The sequence below is a fragment of the Palaemon carinicauda genome, chromosome 28 (assembly GCF_036898095.1).
Source record: "Palaemon carinicauda isolate YSFRI2023 chromosome 28, ASM3689809v2, whole genome shotgun sequence".
Lineage (NCBI taxonomy): Eukaryota > Metazoa > Arthropoda > Malacostraca > Decapoda > Palaemonidae > Palaemon > Palaemon carinicauda.
The window spans coordinates 58855703-58878603 of NC_090752.1; the positions used below are offsets into that span (position 1 = coordinate 58855703).

The 22901-nt window shown below is 40.2% G+C and overlaps 1 protein-coding gene across 3 annotated transcripts in view; it reads left to right on the top strand.

Moving 5' to 3' along the window:
- The first annotated feature begins 10584 nt into the window (after positions 1-10584).
- The window catches only part of LOC137621621 (centromere protein L-like), a 117547-nt gene continuing 105230 nt past the window's right edge, over positions 10585-22901 (top strand). Inside the window, exons 1-3 of one of the 3 annotated variants that reach the window (XM_068352069.1) lie at positions 10585-10768; positions 20972-21165; positions 21702-21748. In XM_068352069.1, the coding sequence (XP_068208170.1) occupies positions 20989-21165; positions 21702-21748 (224 nt within the window). In that variant the 5' untranslated portion in view covers positions 10585-10768; positions 20972-20988. The remainder of the gene's footprint in view (positions 10769-20971; positions 21166-21701; positions 21749-22901) is intronic. The other 2 variants (XM_068352067.1, XM_068352068.1) reach the window with 2 other exon arrangements.

Here is a 22901-nt window from a genome sequence, read left to right on the forward strand (position 1 = left end):
CTACGGGACATTTTTATTTCAATATGAGTAAGTTTCCACGTGTCTTTCAGAATTTTCATTTCAAGTATGATATCAACTATAATGTATTAATTGAATTTGAAAAAAAACAGTATCCAGAAAGAAAAAGAAAACTTGTATTGCTCTGAATATTTTTTTCGTAATTTTTCATATATAACAATAAACGCAGTGGCATTTACGACTAGTCTGATTAACCATTGAATGGTGAAAATATGTTTCTCATTGCAATACAAATCGTCACGCGTACGCATATATATATATATATATATATATATATATATATATATATATATATATATATATATATATATATATATATATATATATATATATACATATATCTATCTATCTATATATATATATATATATATATATATATATATATACATATATATATATATATATATATATATATATATATATATATATATATATATATATGTAGGCCTATATATATACATATATATATATATATATATATATATATATATATATGTATATATATACATATATATATATATATATATATATATATATATATATATATATATATATATATATGCATATATATATATATACATGTGTGTGTGTGCGTGTGTGTGTAGCTATATATATATATATATATATATATATATATATATATATATATATGTGTGTGTGTGTGTGTGTGTGTATTAGTGAATAATATGAAGAATTGCAAAACAAGAGAGAATATTTGAATAAAGAAAACAGAAATGTAGGACTGAAAATAAATATGAGTAAAACTAAGATAGCGTTCAATAAAAACGCAGCAGGGGCAACACATGAGGGTTATGAAACAAACCTCTAGAGATCATTTATTTTTGTAAACAATCAGATTTGACCTAGTTCGTGTAGCGGAGGTCGGAGGTCGGCTAAGGCTACATGGTTACCCGACCTATTGTTGTTGTTGTTGTTGGAGTATAATAGCCAACCCCAAAAATACATTTTACGGGCTGCCAGTGCAAGAGCCTGTGCTTTACATAAAATAAAGCTATTTAACAAGCAGTGAAATATAATGCCATTGTCCACCTGGTATGTGACCTGTCTAAAACGAACATGAAATATATTGTTATCCCATTTATGGGATACAAACGCAAGAGCACGTGTTCCAATAATGTGTTGGGGGCTTGGGGCATTTAACAACAAAAACCGGAAATAAACAACATGGCGCCCATTGGCTGCCCTCACAGCCGTAGGCCTACCGACTTAGGACAGACGGTAATGTTTGGTTAAGAAATGAGATCAAATTTAAAATGATAAGTATAGGATGGAGAGCTTTTCGTAAACAAAACGAGATTACGAAAAATGAAAAAGAAAGTATTTAATCAGGAACCTACAAAAGCCTTAGAACATAAGCTAATTACAACTCAGAGAGCTATGGAAAGAATAATGATGGGAATAACACTAAAAAACACTAAAGGAACAACATGGATACAAGAACAAACTAAAGTAGAAGATATTCCAACATATAAGAAAAAGGAAACGGATATGGAAAGGCCATATAATGAAAATAACTGATAATAGATGGACATTGAGACTAACAGAATGGATTTCTAGATATTGCAAGAGCAGTAGCGGATGGAAGAGAAGACTGTGGATTGACGAACTAAGAAAATTTCCTGGTGTAGACTGGCATAGATCATAAACAGATGCAAGTGGAAAGACATGTCTGAGGCCTTTGTTCTGCAGTAGACTAGTAAGGGCTGATATTATAAATCTAGTATATGTAATGAAAACTACAAAGTGGAGTATGCTAAGTATTCCACTATCGAAAATGAAGTTAAAAGAAAATCCAGGAATGACTGGAGAGAATATTTAGACCGGAAAGCAGGCGAGGCTGACAAAGCTAGGAATTCAGGGAGTGGCTATGGTATGAGAATCGCTCATAGAATTACTAATGAAATCTCTACCGGGGCAAAGAAAAAGCATATACTCATCAAAGAGAGAGAGATAGATCTGTTATAACAAGAGAAGAGGTGATCTACAAATAAACACCAACTCACCACAGGCCTGGCAGGCTGCAGCCACACTTGGAAAAGCAATTGTTGAAAACATAGAGAGACACAGACAATTGCTTTCAAAACTACCTCCGCCAAGGTAATGACCTCAGAATACTCATTTAACCATATCATCCCCTCACCGTAAGGGCCTATTCACATCATCTGTATTTTCTGAACTTTACTACTAAAAAACTTTCCGCAGGGACCCTAGGGAGTAAAGGGTTGGACAACCCCACCTGCAACCTTTCCCTACTATTCAAAGGCCTTACATCCCACTTTTCTAACTACCACTATCCGTGACATGATGGCCCTCTCTGACTGCCACCATCATCCTTACCTTGTTCACAACTATCTCTACTACTAAAAACTTTCCAAATTTCCTTTTTAAATGATCAACCTACATTACAATTTGCAGGTTACCTACGGCCCGACAAAGGGAAAGGCCCGTGACAACAAGTGTTGGCTTTAATACATTACCACCGCCAGAAGAAGAAAGGCAACGTTGGATAGAACACTTTAGTGAGGTCATGACTAGGAGATACGAAGGGAATGATTTGATTGATATACCTGAAGCTGATGTAGATCTTGGTGTGCCCATGAATGAATTCAGTGTGTTTGAAGTGACTCCCAGAATACTTACAAGATTGTTTTGTAGAATGTAGCATGAAGATGCAAAACCAGACGAATGGGAGTTAGTGTTGGTGAAAAGGGGAAAAACAAAGAGACCTAGTTGATTGCAATAATTACAGAGGCATCACACTTACGTTAGTTGTTTTAAAAATATACAGTATGCTTATTCTCGAGAGGCTATAGAGAAAGATTGATGAAAATCGGAGAGATTAACAAGTAGGTTTTCGAAAAGGGAGAAGTTGTACTGACCATATTTTTTATTTTGAAACATGTTTTACAGCAATGCGTGGAATATAGAAATACCCTTTTGATGGCTTTTGTGGACTATGAAAAAAGCCTTTGATAGTATGTACCGGCCAATTTTGTGGATAGTCCTGCGTTACTACGGAATTCCTCTTCAATATGTGAATTTGATCAAGTTTGTTCATGAGCACAGCACGTGCAAGGTTGGTGAGGTCCTATCAAATGAATTTCCAGTGAACAGCAGAGTACTCTAAGAGAATGTGTTCAATTGTGTTGTCACCTATGTTGTTTAACCTCCTCGTGGATTTTGTAATGCGTAGAACAGTCGTACTTGATGGAGAAGGATTAGACTCAATTGGTAATCGGAAATTAGCAGACCTAGAGTATGCTGATGATGCTATCCTTAATAGCAGAACACCACATGATTTGCATTGCTTTCTTACCAGAATATATGAAATATCACACGAAGTTATGCTCAAGATAAATAGATGAAAATCAGAGATGAAACAAGTGTCATCCAGACTTCCTTGTGTAAATTGAAGAAGAGTATTTTATCTACAATCCCTTTCTGCCATATTGACGTTACTATCAGTGTCATGAAATGGTGTATAGAAAGTAAAATTCAATACTGGATACTATAGAAAATAATTTAAACTACTGGATCTCACCATTAATATACATTCATCTCTACCAACAAGTTACATATTCTGACTAAATTTGAAAACTTTATCCGCTAAGAACTCTGCAAAGAGGATGATTACCAGAACACCCGAATAGAGTGCCGCACAGTCAATAGTGATTGTGCAAACAGCGGTCAAGATAAGTCACTCAAGTTATTTTACTACTGTAAACCAACGGCAAAAGGAGGAGATTTTGGAAATACTAGACATATCTATCTGGTTTTGAAACTGTACTACTTTTTACATATGTTTTTTCTTCAATCTTGTTTTTGGTCTTCTGTTTTTTATCTTCTCGGTGCAAACAAGTAAAAGCACAGAACATTTCTCTACAGCTAACGATGGGGGTGTTTTGGGGAGCCTATAGATCTACCTGTTGAGTCATTAGCAACCATTTCCTGGCCCTCTGTGATCTGTGGTCCTAGCTTGGGTTGAGAGACAGGCTTGGACACTGATCATCTATATAGAGTTCAGTCTATAGGGCGCTGTCACTAAATGCCCCTTGCTTCTGACATTCGTGAGTGACCTTTAAGCCTTTAAGCAACATAAGACCAAGGGCGAATATGTAATGTTGTTCTTTCTATTATGGAAAAGTAGAGATACTGCAGAAACTATCAAATGAAAACTCAACATATATTCGGACTTCCCCAATACGGCAACTAATGCACGATGATTGCACGTCGAAGAAATGGTCAAATGAGAGTGACACCTGCAAAACTACCTCTCTGAAGACGGGAAACTAAATTTTCAAGAAAAGAAATACTAAATAAAGATGGTGCCTAGAGTGCCATACGAATTTAAAGAAGATGACTCTTATTTGTTACGATTGTGGTATAGATAAATAGAATTTGTAGAAAATTAATAGAAATTGGCAAATGAAAACACCATCTTTAGTTTTGATGTACAAAATAAATTGATTTACGTATGAATAGAAATTTGATGAATGAAATAATGGAAAGGTCCTTGATAAACAAGAGGGAATAAACAAATTTGATCATTATTGAAGGTAACAAATTATCAAATTCTATCAAGTGGCCAGAGTATTAACAGATGAAAAAGGTAGACGTTCGTAACATTCAAGTATTGTGTATAACCCAGGCGAAAAGAAAGTACCAGATTATTCAAGTTATAAGTTAAACAAATATAAAATAAAAAAAAAAAATAATATAAGAATTTATATCATTGTTGAAAAATTGTAAATACAAAAGAGAAAAGATACAAAAGAAATGTTCCAGATAACGAACACAAGCATTTGGCGTGATCAAAAAGTCCTATCCGTAGCGGAATCCAGATCATTCTAGAAGTACATAAAAGAAGAATAAAAATGCAACGGTAAACTGGTAGCGTAGGGAAATCAGTACAGCGCAAAGAGCTGTTAATAATATAGGAAATAAACACTATAAGAAGATATTGTAAACAATCCAGTAAGCAAAACAAATCGAACAGAACTATAAATGGAAGGAGTTAGAGTAGTATATAAGATAACCGTCACAGTATGGAAACCTTGAACAGGTTCATATTATGTGACGTATAGTCCAATAGCTCCCGTCTCGATTTATTAGAGGCATTCTGAAGGAACCAGAAAAGTCTGGAATGCTGATGGTTGAAAGCAAGAAGGAAGATAGGCAAACGAATGTGTTAGAAATGGATAAATAAGAACAGTAACATAATGTAAATGTGTGTGTGTGTGAATGGTACAACGAAAAGGGAGATAATAAAGTGAACATACCCGAAAAGGAAAGAAAATCTCGAATATACGAAGCAGGAAATAATATGAAAACGTGGGAATAATAATCCCAATTATATTAAAGTAGAAACATGGGGAGAGAGAGAGAGAGAGAGAGAGAGAGAGAGAGAGAGAGAGAGAGAGAGAGAGAGAGAGAGAGAGAGAGAGAGAATCATACTAAGCCAACTTAATTTTCCAGAGAGAGAGAGAGAGAGAGAGAGAGAGAGAGAGAGAGAGAGAGAGAGAGAGAGAGAGAGAGAGAGAGAGAGAGGGACTCAAACTAATCCAACTTAATTTTTCAGAGAGAGAGAGAGAGAGAGAGAGAGAGAGAGAGAGAGAGAGAGAGAGAGAGAGAGAGAGAGAGAGAGAGAGAGAGAGATGAAGGAGCTGGAAGTATTTGATATAATATAATAAAGGGAATGCTAGAACAACCGCTAAAAACATCACAATTGGAAAAGAGAGCTGAAATAGATTATGCTATTCTCCAACACATTAAATACAGAAGAAGAAAGAGCAGTGAAAGAGATTATAAAGGATAGAATAAAAATATCCTATAAAGAATACAGGAGGGAAAGTGTGTAATTAGGAATATGTAGATAAATCGAAATAAAGTTGGGAGACGTGAAAAATTTATTCAAAAGGAAAACTTAACATGAAGACCAATGATAAGATAAGCAAGGAAATGGAAATGAATGAAGGTTAGCTATAAAACGGAAGGTTTTTATTATTATTATTATTATTATTATTATTATTATTATTGGGAAAGCAAGACGCTACAAACACAAGGGCACATCAACTGTAGATTCCAGAGTTTTCAAATATGCTGCCCCAATTAGACAAGAAGAAACTGAAGACTTTCTTATTCACAAAGAGTTATGATACCGTTGAATTGACAACTGACCTGTTTACGCAATATATAACTCTAAATGTAGCAATAATTGCAATACAGATTATGAAATACCAGGAAACGAGAGTCAGTGACATAGGCTTCTACTAAAAGCATCCTGGCTGAGCAATAAAACTGAAATGAATAAGAAATGAATCAATAGGAAAGTGATAGAATTAGACATAGGAATTATTTTCATTAAACAATGAGAAAATGTGAACGAAAAGGACGATTGCATATGAAATATTTGGAATGTTTTGACATAAGGACGGGTTTAAGAAAAGCAAAGAATAAGATAATGGTGCCATGAGAAAAAGAGTGAGGGATGGGAAGGGTTGAAAATCTCTCTCTCTCTCTCTCTCTCTCTCTCTCTCTCTCTCTCTCTCTCTCTCTCTCTCTCTCTCTCTCTCTCTCTATTTAGATATCTAACCGCAATTTCAAGTTTATTACAGACAGGACTATAGTGCAAATGGTAAAATAAATCAAAGAAGAAGAAATGCAATTTAAATGAACGTATATTATAGACTGAAGTTAAAAGGATAAAAAAGTAACTTTGAAAAGTTGAAATAAATGCCGATACTGTAACACATAAGTGACTATGGCTCATCTCAATGGGTGAGGAACATCAAAATGCTGTAGGTGGAAAAGACTCAGACCTAATAAAAAACCTTGAAGTGGAACCAGACTTTGAGATCTCAAAAACACATAAACTCATCACCTTTAATGTTAATATAAATTGCACCAGAGTATTGAAAAAATGGATCACATATAGGGAACGGGAAAATTTTGATGCTGAGAATTTTATTGAAGCTAGTGTAGCGCAAATGTCTTGTGTGAACACACAATGTGAACATATGGTAGACATAGAATGTGTTGGGTGCTATACCAAGAAATACAACGACAATTTTGGAAAAATGTACGATACCATGTGTCCCATAAAGAACAAACAAATAGTGGTACGCGAAAATGTTAGATGGTATAATAGTGAGCTATTAAAGGCAAAAAGACACAGACGTAAGATGGAAGGTAGATGGAAAAGAGCCAAATCCTTACAAGCCAGAAATCTATATAATAAGGCCAGAAATGACTATAACATCCTGTTAGAAAAATCAAAAAGAAAATTCTACAACGGCGAATGTAAAAAAACTAATAACATGAAGGACTTTCACAAAAACCTTGATGATTTGATGGGATTAAAGAAAAAATATGTCTTGCCTGACAATGTTTGTGCAGAGAGTTTTGCTATATTCTTTAGTGAAAAAATTGATAAAATCTATAGAGGCTTCCCCCAAAATCACTTGGAAGGACAGTCAGCTATGCCAGTGAAGGAGGGAAAGAAGTTAATAAAATTTAGGGAGATAAATATGTGCGACTTGTTAAAGGTTATGAGAGAGATGAAGAATACATATTGTGGAAACGACCCTTTCCCAAAAAGTTCAATAAGTGAAGCTCCAAACAAACAAGTCGTATATAATATTTACCTGAACATAATTAACCTAAGTATGTCGCAATCCTGTTTTCCTAGCTGTGAAAAAACTGCGTTGATCAAACCAATTTACAAAGGGAAAGGTGATGTAAACGAGCTAAATTCATATAGGCCCATTTCAAATTTATCCTACATGTCAAAGCTTATTGAAAAAGTCATAAGTGAGCAATTATGGGCGCATATTGACGAGTTAGAGGTATTCCCGGAAAATCAATCGGCCTACAGAGCTAATCATTCTACAGAAACTACTTTGTGCTCAATAATGAATGATATGATAGGTCTTCTTGATGGGGGAAAGTGTGGAATTTTAATTATGTTAGATCTTAGTGCTGCTTTTGACACTGTTGTGCACGAATACTTACTTGACGACTTAAAGTCTATTGGAGTGACTCAGGAAGCACTGAAATTTTTGCGAAGTTACTTAGTGAACAGGAAGACTATTGTAGAAGTTTCTGGAAACCGATCCAATGAGAGAATTCTTATGAAGGGTGTACCACAGGGTAGTGTCCTGGGCCCTATCTTGTTTAACATATATACTATCGAGCTATCACACATCTTGAAAAAACAAAAAGTGGGTTTTAAACTATATGCAGATGATACTCAGTTTTACCTCTCAATTTCAACAACACAAGATACAGGGAAGAAAATTGATGAGATAATGACTGAAATAAAAACATGGATGCAGAGGAAAAAGCTCAAATTAAATGATGATAAAACAGAATGTATGTTCTTTGGCACAAGGGTGGCTTTGAAGAATTACCAGTTAATTCAAAGTATAAAAATTGGTGATGCTGATGTTGGGATTGTGCCTGTTGTGAAAAATTTGGGTGTACTGATAGACTGTAATTTGTCAATGAAGGACCAAATTGTGAACACAGTGAAAGTGTGTAACTATCACCTGAGAAACATAGCATTTATTAGAAAATATTTAACAGAGGGCAGTACAAAAATTTTAGTGATGAGTCATGTAATATCAAGGCTTGATTATTGCAATTCTCTGTACTACAAATTGCCCAATACACTACTAAGGAAGCTTCAAAATGTGCAAAACCGGGCGGCTAGACTGATAAAAGGCATTAAATTTCGGGAGAGAATAACTCCTGCACTGATCGATCTACATTGGTTACCTGTTAAGGCTAGGATTGAATTTAAAATTTGCTTGTTGACTCACAAAGCACTTACAGGTGATAAGCCTAAATATCTTCGTGATTGCTTGGTCCCCTACCCTGAAGCTACCAGCGCCACTGTAAGAGTTAGACATGCAGATGACCCACATAGACTATTCGAAATTAGTGTGAATCATGCAATAGGAGGAAGAACGTTCAGTTATGCTGCACCGAGACTCTTTAACGACCTTCCACTCGATGTCAAGAATAGCACAAATGTGGCTGCCTTCAAGAAAAACCTGAAGACTTATCTTTTTAGAAAGTGTTATAATAGTGACCTGAAAACTATTAAGCCTGAATACAAATGCTAGCGAAATAACTGATAACGATACAGAGCAAAATATTAACTGGAAAGGAATTATTTTTTCATACACCAAGGCCCGCCTGAACAGACCTTTAGTGTTTGATGGAGGGCGAGAAATAAACCTCTAAAAGTAAGTAAAAGTAAGTAACTGCGTGTCGATCTGCTAGAGTGGGGTTCGAGGCCTAGTGAAAACGTCACTGACTCTTATTTCATTGGTCCTGAGTTCGAGTTTATAGGTCTAATTACAATGACTATTTTGATGTTGTTACTGTTCTTCAAATATTTAAATTTAATTGTTTATTACTTCTCTTGTAGTTTATTTATTCCTTTCCTCGCTGGGGTATTTTTTCCGTTGGAGCTTTTCCTCACTTGGCTATTTTCCCTATTGAAGATATTTAGTTTATAGCACCCTACTTTTCCAACTACGGTTATAGCTTAGCTAGCAATAATAATAACAATAATAATAATAATAATAATTATAATAATAATAATAATAATAATAATAATAATAATAATAACAATAATGATAATAATAATAATAATAATAATAATAATAATAATAATAATAATAATAATAATGGAGAAAATAATAATAATAATAATAATAATAATAATAATAATAATAATAATAATAATAATAATAATAATAATAATACGGGTAGACTACTGATCTTATATGTAGCCTTGGCCTATAAGGCATTGCTTTGTCCCAGACTATTCAGTATGTCGACTTTAGTCTTTAAAATATTCAAATACGTAGATATATAAGAATAGGTTAATCATATCCACACGTGAAGGTGTTCATGATATGAAATGGCAAATGATTTAAAAGTATGATTAATGATTTAATTGATAACAGAGTAGCCTTCTGGAAGAACTATTTTTTTCTTTTACTTAGGTCTTGCTTGAACGGGGTTTGTTGTTGTTGAAAAGGAATGAAGTATCAAAAGATTTAAAAAGAAACTTTTTATTTTGAGAAGTTAGTTACAGGTGAAATAAGAAATAAGAAGCGATAATAGGCCCACTCAATGAATGAATATGAAAGGTGATTATGAAGTCATAAAATGTTAGATTCTGTTAATAACACGTATTTATTTTTTTTATCTCATTATTTACTTAAATTTCATTTCAACTCTAGCTATAGAAATTTAGACTGTGAGATTCAAACGCTATGAAGTGCCGTAGGCGTATGCATATGCCATTAACTCATTTAACTAAAGAATTAAAAGCTGAAAATAATATAATTCTTGTATGTAAGAGATTTCTTAAATAAGAAACAGACGCGTTTTTTTTATTATGAAAATAGTAAATCAGGTATAACATTTTAGATATTTACCTGATAATGTGTACATAGTATATAAATGGGTGTAGGTGCAAGACAAAAACTATTTTTTGGTTCGATCTCAAACGCAGTTTCAAGTAACCAATCAGCGTTTTGTTTATGGATCCTCTCGACCAATCAGAGACCGAGTTCTCAGCATCAAAACATTGGCTGTATTTTAAACTGATACGCGAAAGGACTGTTTCGCTCTCGATTTTAGATTTTACTATGAATGTCTAGTAATTACTGTTTACCCCAGCGAAGTAGCTCAAGACACATGTATTATAAGGGTAAGTAGCTTGATATTACGTACCCTGGCTACTGGGTAGGTTAGGTTATAGCACGTAATGTGTACGGTTTGTTTACATTGACTGCAGTAGGCGTACGGTAGGCATTTCCTAATTTCCTCTTTCCGTCTAAAACATTAAAATTAAACGTTCATAGTCCCTAATATAGCTTAGGTAAACTGGAAAATCGAATATAACCTTAAAAATAGGCTTTGCTAATAAGACTATCCATAATAGGCTTAGGCTAGGGTGGTAAAATTTGACTACGGCTCGGCTCAATGTGGGGAGCCCTTGTAAATCAGCGGCCAGTTCCTCGTGCGTTGATTAAAAATGGAAAAAAAACTAACAAACTTTCCTCCCTAACCTAACCTACAAGCCGTATGCTCACCTACTTACCTAACGGGGTGAGGAGCCTAACGCCCCCTTGCGACCCCTCTTACACTGCCGTATTCTAAGTTAGACATAATAATACATACAGGTGGCCGCTATCATACATACACCCCCAATGGGGTACTGCTCGAGTTGAATTGTAATTTTGATAATGGGGCCTTTGTATATCAGCGGCCAGTTTCTCACGCGTTCATTACAAATGGACATCAACTAACCCAAACTTCCCCCCCTAACCTAACCTACAAGCCGTGTCCTTACCTACTTACCTAAAGGGGGGGGGTGTTATAACGCCCCCTGTGACCCCCCTTACACTGCCGTATTCAAAGTTAGACATAATGATATATACAGGTGGGTGCTATCATACATACACCCCTTTAAGTGTAAGTGGATTATTGAAGACTTTCAAAGGGATATGATATAGGTGAGGTTAGGTTTCATACCTGTGTTTTATAAGTAATAAGTTTTACACTACCCAAAACTGATTAGGGTGTATGTATGATATCGGCCACTTGTATGTATGATGACGGCCGGCTAAGAACACACAGTTTAAGGGGGTCGCATGTGGGTGTTATTCCCCCCCCCCCTGCTAGGTAAGTAGGTAAGGTGGGGAAGTTTCAAGTCAGGTGGTGTCCTTGTGTAGAAGTTTTCCAGATAAACGTCTTGCGAACGATTAGTAAATGGGTGGTCCCCCATTCTTGTTACTCTCAAAGAAAATCCTATATTCACGTAGCTGTTCTTCAACATTAAAAATTAAGTGTGTTGTGTAGTTATACTGTAATATCCCCATTTTCAACTATTTGCACCCTATCAATGAATTATATAGAATAAATGGAAAGATTTGAACAACAGGTTATACAATTCAACGTGGTCGTGTAAAATGAGAATTTTATTCCCATTTCCGGGGTGTATGTATGATGAAGTCCATGCCCCATAGCTCCATTATTTTCTACCCTTTCGGTAAGATTAATGCAGTTCAAGGGGGTCGCAGTGGATGTTAACACCCCTCTTGTTAGTTAAGTAAGTAAGAACACAGCTTATATTTTATGTTAGGTGGTTTTCTATGCATGCGGGAGGTCTTGACCAGCCTTGTACAAAGGCTCCTCATTTACTATGCTGTCCTACCTGCCGTGTGTATTGATAGGACTCTTGCTGGTTTCGATATAAGAAACAAAGAGAGTCCAACTTGAGGATGTCATGTGTTAATGGGGAGTGGGTTCGCATGTCCGATTTTACACTTCTCATATGGCCCTTCAAAGTCCCTCATATTGCTTTTTTTTGAATAATTAACGTAACAAAGTTTGGGTATGAAACTTACCTTTTGTTTTTTGAGAACACAACTGTTCACAATTTCTCGAAAAATTAACAAAATTACCCACTCATGGATATGCTACCTTCTTCATGGTTGGAAAGCAAAGATAGAGGTTCACTGCACTTGGAATGATGATTCCCTTACTCAGGTTGGATTTTAAATGATTTTTGTTCCGTAACTTGAATACAAACTACTATTTATAGGGGTATTACTTTCGGCGAAGCTGGAAGGACGAGCCATTAAAATTTAGAAAGGGTTAACTATCCATCCCGCTAGTTAGCGTGGGGTAGGGGGTTAGGTACCTAGCCCTTTCACTCACACACCTGTGATTGTGCGCCACTTTACTATTGGCTTGGAAGGAGAGCCGTTGTTGCTGCTCTTGCTCCTTCGCCTTTGGTGAAAGGACGCCTCTTTGGCTCTTCAGCTTTGTGTAACTGCAGCTCTCCTCTCCGGTCTCGCCTGCTCTTTCTCGAACCCTTGTTTGTGATGCACCATCGAGGTTTCGTTCACGAGCCTCTCCCTAGGGATGTTCGCCCTTCCGAAGGGCACATCCCGTCTCCGGATCATCGTTCCGCTGTTTGCCGACCAGTTGCTCGCCGATCCCCAACCTTCTGCAGCTCGCCGAATGCCAATCGTCAGCTCACTTTTCGCTAATCGTCAGCTTGCAGATCGCCGATTACTAGCTTGTCCTTCTCCGATTGTCAACCTCCAGTCTCGCCGATCGCTGATCTCCAACTCACCGATAGTAATCATCAGCCTACCGATCGCTGATTTCCCGCCAATCCCCGTTCGTCAACTCGCCAATTGCTAGCTCACCATTCACCGATCGCTAACTCGCCGATTGCCGATTTCTTGCTTGTCTTTCTCGACAACATCGACCCCCAGTCTCGCTGATCGCTGATCCCCGGCCGATAGCCAATCGTCAGCTGCTGATCACTAGCTCGCCAATTTCTGATCCCCAATAGTCAGCTTGCCGATCACCGTTTTCTAGCCCTCCAATCGCTGATTGCTGGCTCGGCAATCGCCAATTGTTAGCTCTCCGATCGCAAGTTCACCAATCACTGATTACTAGCTTGCTAATTGCTAGCTCACCGATCACCAACTTTCCAATCATTGAACCAGTCGATCGTCGCACCATACTGCTGTTCCTCAGCCTATCCGATCATCCGCCATCTCTCCTGTTTTGCGGCACTCCGATCGCCAGCTTATCGATTGCCAGCCGACCTTGCTAGCTCAACGATTTTTGATCGCAAGTCAGATGATCGTTGAATTCCATGGTGATCGCCGAATGTCTGCTCGTGCATTTGCCAATCGTCGATCTCCATCTTGGTGATCACCTTTTGCCTGTTACCTCAGACTCTCCTCGGTCTTGTTGTTTGCCAGCCTTACAGCCCTCGTCAGACCAACTTGCCACCTAGGTGCTCGTCAACGTACTCGGGTTCATGACTCTCCAGCTAATTCCAACCCTTCCGGTCGCTCATCCTTTGATGACCTGCCGGTATACAGCTGTTCCCTATTTGACAATGGTTAGCCGCTCTCTGACTTATCTAGCGGTTTGCCGTTCACCTTCGGCTCTTCGATCGCCAACTCGCTGATCGCCGAGTCAACCCATTGATTGATCGTAGATCACCACTCGCCAAATGACCAGGCAGCCTTCGACTGCTCGTCAGTCACCATCTGTTCGCTGTTTGCCAAGGGTAAGCCATTTGCTGCCCGCTAATGGTTAGTCGGTCGCCGCTCGCCAACGATTAGCCATTCGCTGCTCACTGATTGCCGAATCGCCGACAGCTTGCCGCTCGCCGCTAGTTCGCTGCTCAGCAGCCCACCGGCAGCCTTCAACCACTTACCAGTCACCCTCTGCCCATCGTTCCCCAAAAAGATTGGAAGACAAAATCGACACCTCCTCGCCGTTCACCATTGTGCTGATCCACTAAAGGATCGGCAGGTGATCGGCAGTCCCCATCAGCAGTTCGTCGACAGGTGACTACTCGTGATCACTCTCCAACTGCGCAGCAGCCACAAAAAACAGTTTTTGACCATCGTCAACGTTCGCCAGAACGGCACCGTTCTAAGGAACAGCATCACTCCCGTCAGGGCGTCCAAGGTAAGGTTAAGCGTTGTCTGGCCCACTTCTTCATCAGTTCAGATTGAGTTCTCTCTCAGGGAAGAGTCCTTATCCAACTCTTACCGGCCTTCGCTCATTGAGGAAGTCCCGAGAGATAGCAGAGTAGTCTCGAAACCCGGAGAGGATACCATCCTTTCCTCTACAGGTGACCAACAGAAGGTTGTAACACCTAGACCTTGGGTACTAGAGGCCTTTTTCTCTCTGAGTAAAGGTTCTAGGGGGACTTGAAAAGGGTTCATCGAAGACTACAAATCCCGCAGAGGGAGTCAAGCAGTCCACATCTGGCCTCTTCAGGAACGACAAAACAGGCCTGCGGTAGTGGACAAGGTGTTTAAAATTGCCCATTCCTGCCAAAGGCAAGAAAGGCTCCAAGTCCTCCTGTGGAGAGAAAATGCAGCTCGGGACCAAACCCTGGACAATCTCCATGATACTTTCAGGGTATCGCATCCTGGTCACACATCTCTCCCTCCACTGGTCAAGACTCCAGCGTCAACGAGCTCTTATGAGAAGGGATCTGCAAGGGAGTTTGCCTTTCGGGCCGAAGGCCACACCATATTGGAGAAGGTTAGACAAGCGGTAAGACCACAGGTCTTCATGTGCATGATGGACCTAAAGGATGCATACTTGCAGATCCCAAACCATCCATCTTCAAGGAAGAATTTGAGTTGTTCCCATACTAACAAACCTGTTATTTATTTGGATTATATTTCGGCGAAGATGGAAGGTAGCCATTAGACTTACAAAGTGAGGTGGCAACCCTGCCTAACCGCTTGGGCGGGTAGGTGGGGGTACCCAGACACCTCTATATATACTCTCACAGTAGTGAGGTACTGTACGTCACTTTTTCTTTTGGCCCGATAAAGATTGGACGTGTCTTCTCTCTCCCCAGAATGTCATTGTACTCTTTGATATTCTTTTTCTTTTCAGGTGTGCGTGTTTTCTTTTCAATTGCCCTCATGCGAACCTGTCCAGAACGCAAGGGTGCCACGTGCGGTACCTTCATGTCATTGTTGGAGACCTACCTGCACTCTCTGTGTCCTTTGTGCGGAGGGCATCGCTGTGAGTAGGGTTTGCCCTGTGCAGAGTGTAGGGAGTGGCCTGCCTCCCAATGGCATAGGAAGAAGAAGGCCAAGTGCAATCTTTCTCACTCAGGGGCGAGGAAAGCGCTGTCTTCTTTACTCCTTCTTGCTCGCGCTCTTCGTAGAGACGATCGAGTAGGAGCTCAGACGGAGTAACTTCTTGGCAACCTCGGGGTACTGGTTGTGTTTTTGCTTCCCCCAGGTGAGCAACTTCACCTCCAGCCACTGGGGAGCCATACTCCCTTTCAGATGTCCTGCAGGTGTGGCCGACCTTAGGGATTTCGGGACCCCCCTTCGAAGGAGGAACTTCTGCATCTCCTTCAGCGCGGTGCTAGGAAGGACCCTTCTTCAGAGCCGTTAAAATCTTACGCTCTGGAACTGTGCGAAGTCCACCTTTTGCCTTCTGCTGGACCTTCCACGCGTGGACGAGGTGATCACTTGCGTTCTCTTCTCCAACGGCCTTCTGCTGACGGCAAACCCTCTCACCATCCTGGGACCTCGTCGTCTTGTAACCCTCAACCCTTTGTTTCTTCTTAGAGGAACCCACAGGTTGCAGGTGTTGATCTTCTGGGGACCAACGCTCCTACCACCAGCAGTGTGAAAGGACGAGCATTGCCATCACCTCTCCCTTCTGGACACTCTTCCCTTGAACGCCGTTTGCGACCAACGGAAGATCTGATGGATCGTAAGTCATCACGATCAGAACGCTCTTCTTCTGGAAGGCGTTCACGCTCTAGAGCTTCAGGCTTACGAGACCTCCAGTCTCAGCGCTCTCCTCGGAGGCGTTCCTCTTTACGAGGAAAAGTCTTGTGATCACGAGCACAGTCTAGGCCTAAGTCCAGACGCTCGCATTTTCGATCATCGATTTAGATCACAAGAACGGCGGTCGCGTTCGCGAGGACGACGCTCCCATTTACGAGGGTGGCGTTCACGCTCGCGAGGGCACCTTTCATGAGAACGACGTTCATGTTTGCGAGCTAGGCTATCCCAACGCTCACGCCGTTCTCAAATGAGAGCTAGATGCTCCCGTTTACTAACAGCTCGTTTACGATCGTGAACCGTGTGTTCACGATCAAGGTCTAGATGTTCCTCGTTTAGAGGTAGGCATTTGCGCAGTCCATCAGCACGGAGCCCCTCAACCCAACTTTCTCCCAAACTACCTAGGACCGAACCTGATCATGAGAATAACCACCCCTCAGACAGGCATCTGGTTAAACCCCCATTGCCTTTCACCGCCTGGGGAGTATTAGCAAAGCATTCGCCTATGCGACGCTTTGAAATGCATCCCGCTGTGACACGTTCTCCAACGAATAAGGTTGTTGTAGGTGCTTCTCTACGGCAGCAGGATGGCGTTAGACCTTCCTCTTCTAGTGTGGCTCCTACTGCTCCTGTTGCAAGCCCTTCTACTCATGAATCACGTCCGTTGACGCGTAAAACTTGTGATTTTGCATGTGAATCTCATGATTTTGCAAGCAAATCGACGATTTTCCATGAGCAATTCACCAGCAGATGTGTCGGAACCACGAATAAGTGCGGTACCAACACCTTTCCCTCTGCCTCCAGCTTCTACCATCTCTAGCTGCAGGCTAATACTCTTTCCAGAGGGTTTCAAGGAGCCGCCTAATAGGTTTGCAGATGTTCCTATTAGGCCGGACCGTCCTTCTCGTCCATTGATGGAACGTGTTCCTCTGCCACAGAGACTCTCCCCTGCATCTACTGAGGCTCCTTCTAGAGTTCCCCCCAATGGATGTTCTTCTCCTAGACCTCTGAGGAAAGCCCAGGACTTAGTTAGAGGTGCAGAGCTTCCTGCATGGGTGAGTACATGTACTTTTCTCTCCACCCTACAGAAGTCTGTGGGTGTAGCTCCTCCACGGCCACAACCTCCTACTGCTCCAGTCAAAGCAACCCCTAGGACTCCTTAGGAATCCTTGTCGAGCTTTTCTGTTGAGAGTCTAGATCCTAGAAGGAGATCAACGTCGGACAAGGCTTGCAGATCACTTCCATCCCGATTGCGTGCCGAAGGTCCTTGATCTGACTCTTACATGGCCAACCTACCCTTTACCCCAGTGAAGACAAGGGAAACCTTGACTTAAGAGGCAGAAAAGGAGGATGAGAGGCGTAACTCCACCTCACGCTGACATTATCCGCCCTAGGACGAGTAGGGAGATAGCCATCCATCCCTTCAATCCTCAAGAGATTGAGGTAGTGTCTCAGGACCAACGCCCGATTTCCTTACCTCCTCCAGAGGAGGAGCCTTCAGCTCCTACTGCCAAAGCTTTGTCGGGTGCCTCAAAAACCTTGCAAGTCCCCCTCCTAAGACCGCGGAGGAACGTCCTGTGCTTAGGGAGTCGAAGGACACCAAGACGAAACCCAAGAACGCTGCGGCAAGGGAAGCTCGTATGGCTGAGGCAAGGGAAGCTCGTATGGCTGAGGCATAGAGAAGATCCCCTGCGGCGGGTCCATCTAGTGATATGGTTAACAACCCTGCATGAGGCCCATTGATAGGCTGTCTACTCCTGGTTCCACCACCCAGGAGGGTAAGGACATGGTTCTTGATGAGACATTGGAGACCAAGAAGCCATCCAGGTCCAGTGCCGCTTTGCCTTGTCTAAGGGTTTGACAACCGCAAAAAGGAAAGCTATCGCCCAGATAGCTGGAACTTCTAGTCCCTTGAGGGCAGATTCTTCCTCTCGGTCTCTTCCACCTCCTTTTGTCCTACAAAGGAAGTATTGTGAGATTGAAGGGGGACCTCATTCCACCATGTCCCTCGATTTCAGTAGAGTCTCTAATGAAGGGTCTCCTGACTCAAACCCTCTCCTCTCTGAGGGCTTCCCTCTCGGCAGTTGAGCTCCTGGACATAGAGAGAGGCGCCAATACGCCACACAGGCTGCTTCGTGGCTGGATCTATGGCTAGGATCCTTGGGCTTCATGGTCCGCTCCCACGATCTCTCGAAGGAGTCGGCCAGGAAGACTTTGGAGTCTTTCATGTTGTCGGGTACCCAAACTCTTGAGTTCCTGTCGCACCACGTTGTCAACTTGTGGGCGAATGCTATACTCAAGAGAAGGGATATCGTCATCTGGAAATTCCACTAGCAGGTGCCGAAGGTGGAAGTCTCCCAGTTGAGGAACTCCACCCTTTAGGGTTCTTCTCTCTTCGTCCCAGAGGAGATAGAGAGGGCTGCTGAGCGATGGAGGAAATCATCAAAAGATTCTTTCCTCCATAGGGCCATGACATTGAGCCTCTATAGTAGACCTTCCCAGTCATCTCGTACTCAGTAAGTACCATCCTCTTCTCACCCTTCAGCTTCTAGGTCCTCGGGACCTTCAAAGGTGTCTAAGCGGCCCTTTCCATCTAGCCTTTAACATCACAAATTAATGGAGGAAATGTCAAACAAGACAAAAGTTTCACTTATCTTGGCAGTGTGCTCTCCAACAAGCACAACATTGATGAAGAAATCATATCCTGAATCAACCAGGCATCAGCATCCTTTAGACACTTTCAATCCAGAGTATTCAATAACAACAACCTAAAGATAGATACTAAAGATCTATGCAGCTGTATGCCACTCCACCCTGCTACATGGTGAAGAATCCTAGACTGTCTACTGTTGCCACATAAAGCCTAAGGAAGCCATCCATGTTAGATACTTACAACGCATCCTTGGAATAACATGGAGAGACAAAGTCCTGCATACAGAAATATTACATGCCAAATCATTAGCATAGGAACCACACTAGCAAAAAGACAGTCGAGATGGACTGGACATATACGTATGCCAGAATACCGCCTCCCTCGTCAGGTGTTTTATGGAAAGCTCCCTAATGCACGTCGAGACCTGGGGCCTCAAGTTGAAGGGATATAAAGATAACACAAAGGCAACACTTAAGAAATGCAACATTAATCGTGAAGATTTTGAAGTAAGTGCTTCCAAGAAACCACTATGGCATTCATTATGCAATGCTGGAGGTAACTAGACTGGAAGATGAAAGAATCCTAGCAAGACAGCAACGCAAGGAACGAAGGCAAAATCATCCTATGGGAGTCCTCCCAGTGAACCCCAACTGGACCTGCCAGATGTGCAGTAGTCTGTTCTAGGATTGTTTTGCACATTCATACACAGTGGCATCAGTGACAGCAACACTAATTTAATCATCATCACCATAGTTATCATTTAAGGAAGCAGTACTGTAGTCATCATCGACTCGATGGACAGCCACGGTAGTAGTAAGACAGATGGTGATCTTGACTGGACTTGAAGCCTTCCATTGGTTTTCATACCAATGCAAGTGAGAATATCGCAAATTTCTTCAGTATTTGATGATATACTGAAATTTCTTGATGTTCATACCACTTCACCCCTGGCAAAATTCTTGGGAATTAGACATGTAGCCTTTCCTCTTTACAAGCCATCTACTCTGTTCACTGGTGGTTCTCTTTGATCTCTTATGTTGCTTATAGTAATTGTATCAGAGAGGAAGGTTATACCTCTCAACCTTATGGAGACTTCACTTCTGGAAAAGAATTTTATTCTTAGAATCGAAAGTACGCCCCTGCCTCTTTACGAGCCGGCTACACTGCACACTTATGATTCACTTTGATCTCTTGCTATTATTTATAGTAACTGTATCATTCAGAGAGGAAGGATATACCTCTTAACTTCACAGAGACTTCCTCCCTCCTCAAGAAGATTCCTGTATAAATGACTCAGAAGTTTGTATCCGCGTAGGAATAAACTACAAATTTTAATACAACTTGTATTTTTCCTAGCTATACATAAGTCTTTGACCAGGTAAGTGTTGTGAGGAAGCAATGCAAGCAAAAGTCCTCTTGCTACATGTGCATGAGCTATGGTTGCCTAACAATGAAGCATAGTGCAATCAAACCAATTTTCTTTGATTGGCTAGTCTTAGAAAACAATAAATGACTCAGGTTCTTATAGGTAGGAAAAATAAAAATTTTGAAGATTTGTTGTATAGTCATACATTTCTCTTTGCCTTAAGGGGTCCTCTAAACTTTTGATGTCCTGTATTTTAATGTCCATTTGTCGTCATTCCTGTGCACTCTCCATTTTTATTTGTTAATCTCAATTTTGTCATTATTTTCCTTAACTTTTTTCCATATCAAATTTTTTGTATACTTAGCTCATTTTAATGTTTATCTCTCAAGTTTTAGTGGTTTTGTATAATGTGAAATAGAGTATGATAATATAAATTTCATCTTTCAAGTGTCTATGATAGTAAAGTGAAAGAATTACATTGTAGTCTTAAATTTTTCCTTCTGGCTTTCCCTGTTTGCTGTGAAGAAGGAATGTAGCTAGCTATGACACCAAAGAAATCCACATCTCAGCACAAAACAAAAGCCCTCGTTAAGAAACCATCACCACGAAAGATGACGCAATCACCAAGTTCATCAGGCAAGTCAAGGAGGAAAAAGAATTTGGGAGTCTTCAAGAAATTTAGGCCCGACACATCACATACTTCATCAGTGGAGACCCCGGTACAGTAAAGCTTAATGGCATTAATTGAATACCCTTTTAACTGATTATTTTGTGAGAAAAATTACAAAATGTTATTCACATTCATGTAATGTACTTTGTTTCACAAGAATGTTTGATGTCTAAAATTCTTCTTACTAAAATGCTATAAGAAGCAAGCCCCACTAAAAATTTATGTGGTAATTTTACATGAATGAAATATAGCAGTTTTATTATGTTACGTCTTGTAAGCATATGTAGGTTGCATTGACATTTAATATGCATAGGATAGAGCTATTCTCTAAGGTACTTCTTTCTTATCATGGGTGGATTCAGTTTTGGATAAGAGGGGCTTGCAGCGATAATTGGCTGAAGACCATTCAAAGGATTTTGAAATATTTTATTTTTCTGTTAATTTTCACTTTGATGGTTAGTGGCTAGTTTTAGTTTGAAGAATTGCCAGCTACTTGCAGCCAATGAAAGGGCTGCTGATGAACTTCTGTCGAACAGTTCTTATTTTGAGCATGACTACATGTCCCCTTTTATTTTTATGTTTCAGGCACCTTCAGAGACATCCAGTGTGCCATTACCTAGATCAAGTGAAAGGTAGGTTAATAAGAAATACAGTATACTTACCTGTGTATGTCATATTCTATTTTCATTTTCTGTTAAAGTGAATTTTATTGTTGATTTTATTTTGGCAGGAGATCCTCTTGGTCATTTATTAATTTAATTTTATGCCTGTATGGGAAAGGGCCCAAAAATGTTATCAGAGTCTCGGGTATTGTTTTTGGAAATAAAAAGTACAGTTTTGTATCATCTACTGCTAGCTTTAATGTAAATTGATTTGTTGTAAAGACTTTTTTGAGACTTCTTATGAAGTGGTTCCTATACAACAAACCCTCGTCCTTTAATAGGAGTATGATTCCATCTAAGGTGGAACTTGTCTGTTAGAATTTTCTTGTGATGCTATAGGAGCTCGGAAGTCCGGAGTATCCCTACGCTGAGACTAGCATGTTTTTAGTTTCCACTGGAGAGAATGAATGCGAAGACAGCCATTGGGACCAGATGTTCCAGGGAGTCGGGTGCCCTAACAAGCGTAGCCACGGGTGAGCTTGTAGCGAGTCTCGCTTTAAGAAGGGACGAGACACTCCCTTTAGTCTCTCTATTTTGTCTTGGGACAGAAAAACATTGCCTAATTGGGTGTTTATTTACATTCCAAGATATACCAGACTTTGCGATGGTAGGGAAGCCCCGTGCCCTGCCATCACACTGAGTGGCTACTTTGACTTCAGCTGCAAAGTATTACGTATGCACTCTTGGTACTGAAAAAGCTTGTTTGCCTTTTCTCATTAATTCGTTGTTTCTATACTGTATATGCTACATACAAACCCTAGTAGTTTAACATGATTGTTTTCAGAGTAGCTGGAACTCGGCTGTTGAAATTATAACGAGGTGTCGGTAGTTACTGGCGGGCAGGGCTCCCTTGTCAGCACACTTAGGAGCTACTTTGTTTTCAGCTGCCGGATATTATTTTCGGTGCCCTCAACTTGCTGTTTTATTATTTTGCTTCTCTTTTAGATAATTTATTGACAGATTATCATGTGTGATGTAGATTACAGAAGAGATGATGATTTGCATTTGTTTTCTGATACTTTAGCTATGTGACAGGTGTCTGTGCAACCTGCCAATATCCACATTATTGTTCCTGGTAGACAGAAGTCCTGTTTGCTGTCTATTCTCTTGCAAGTGTTGCCAT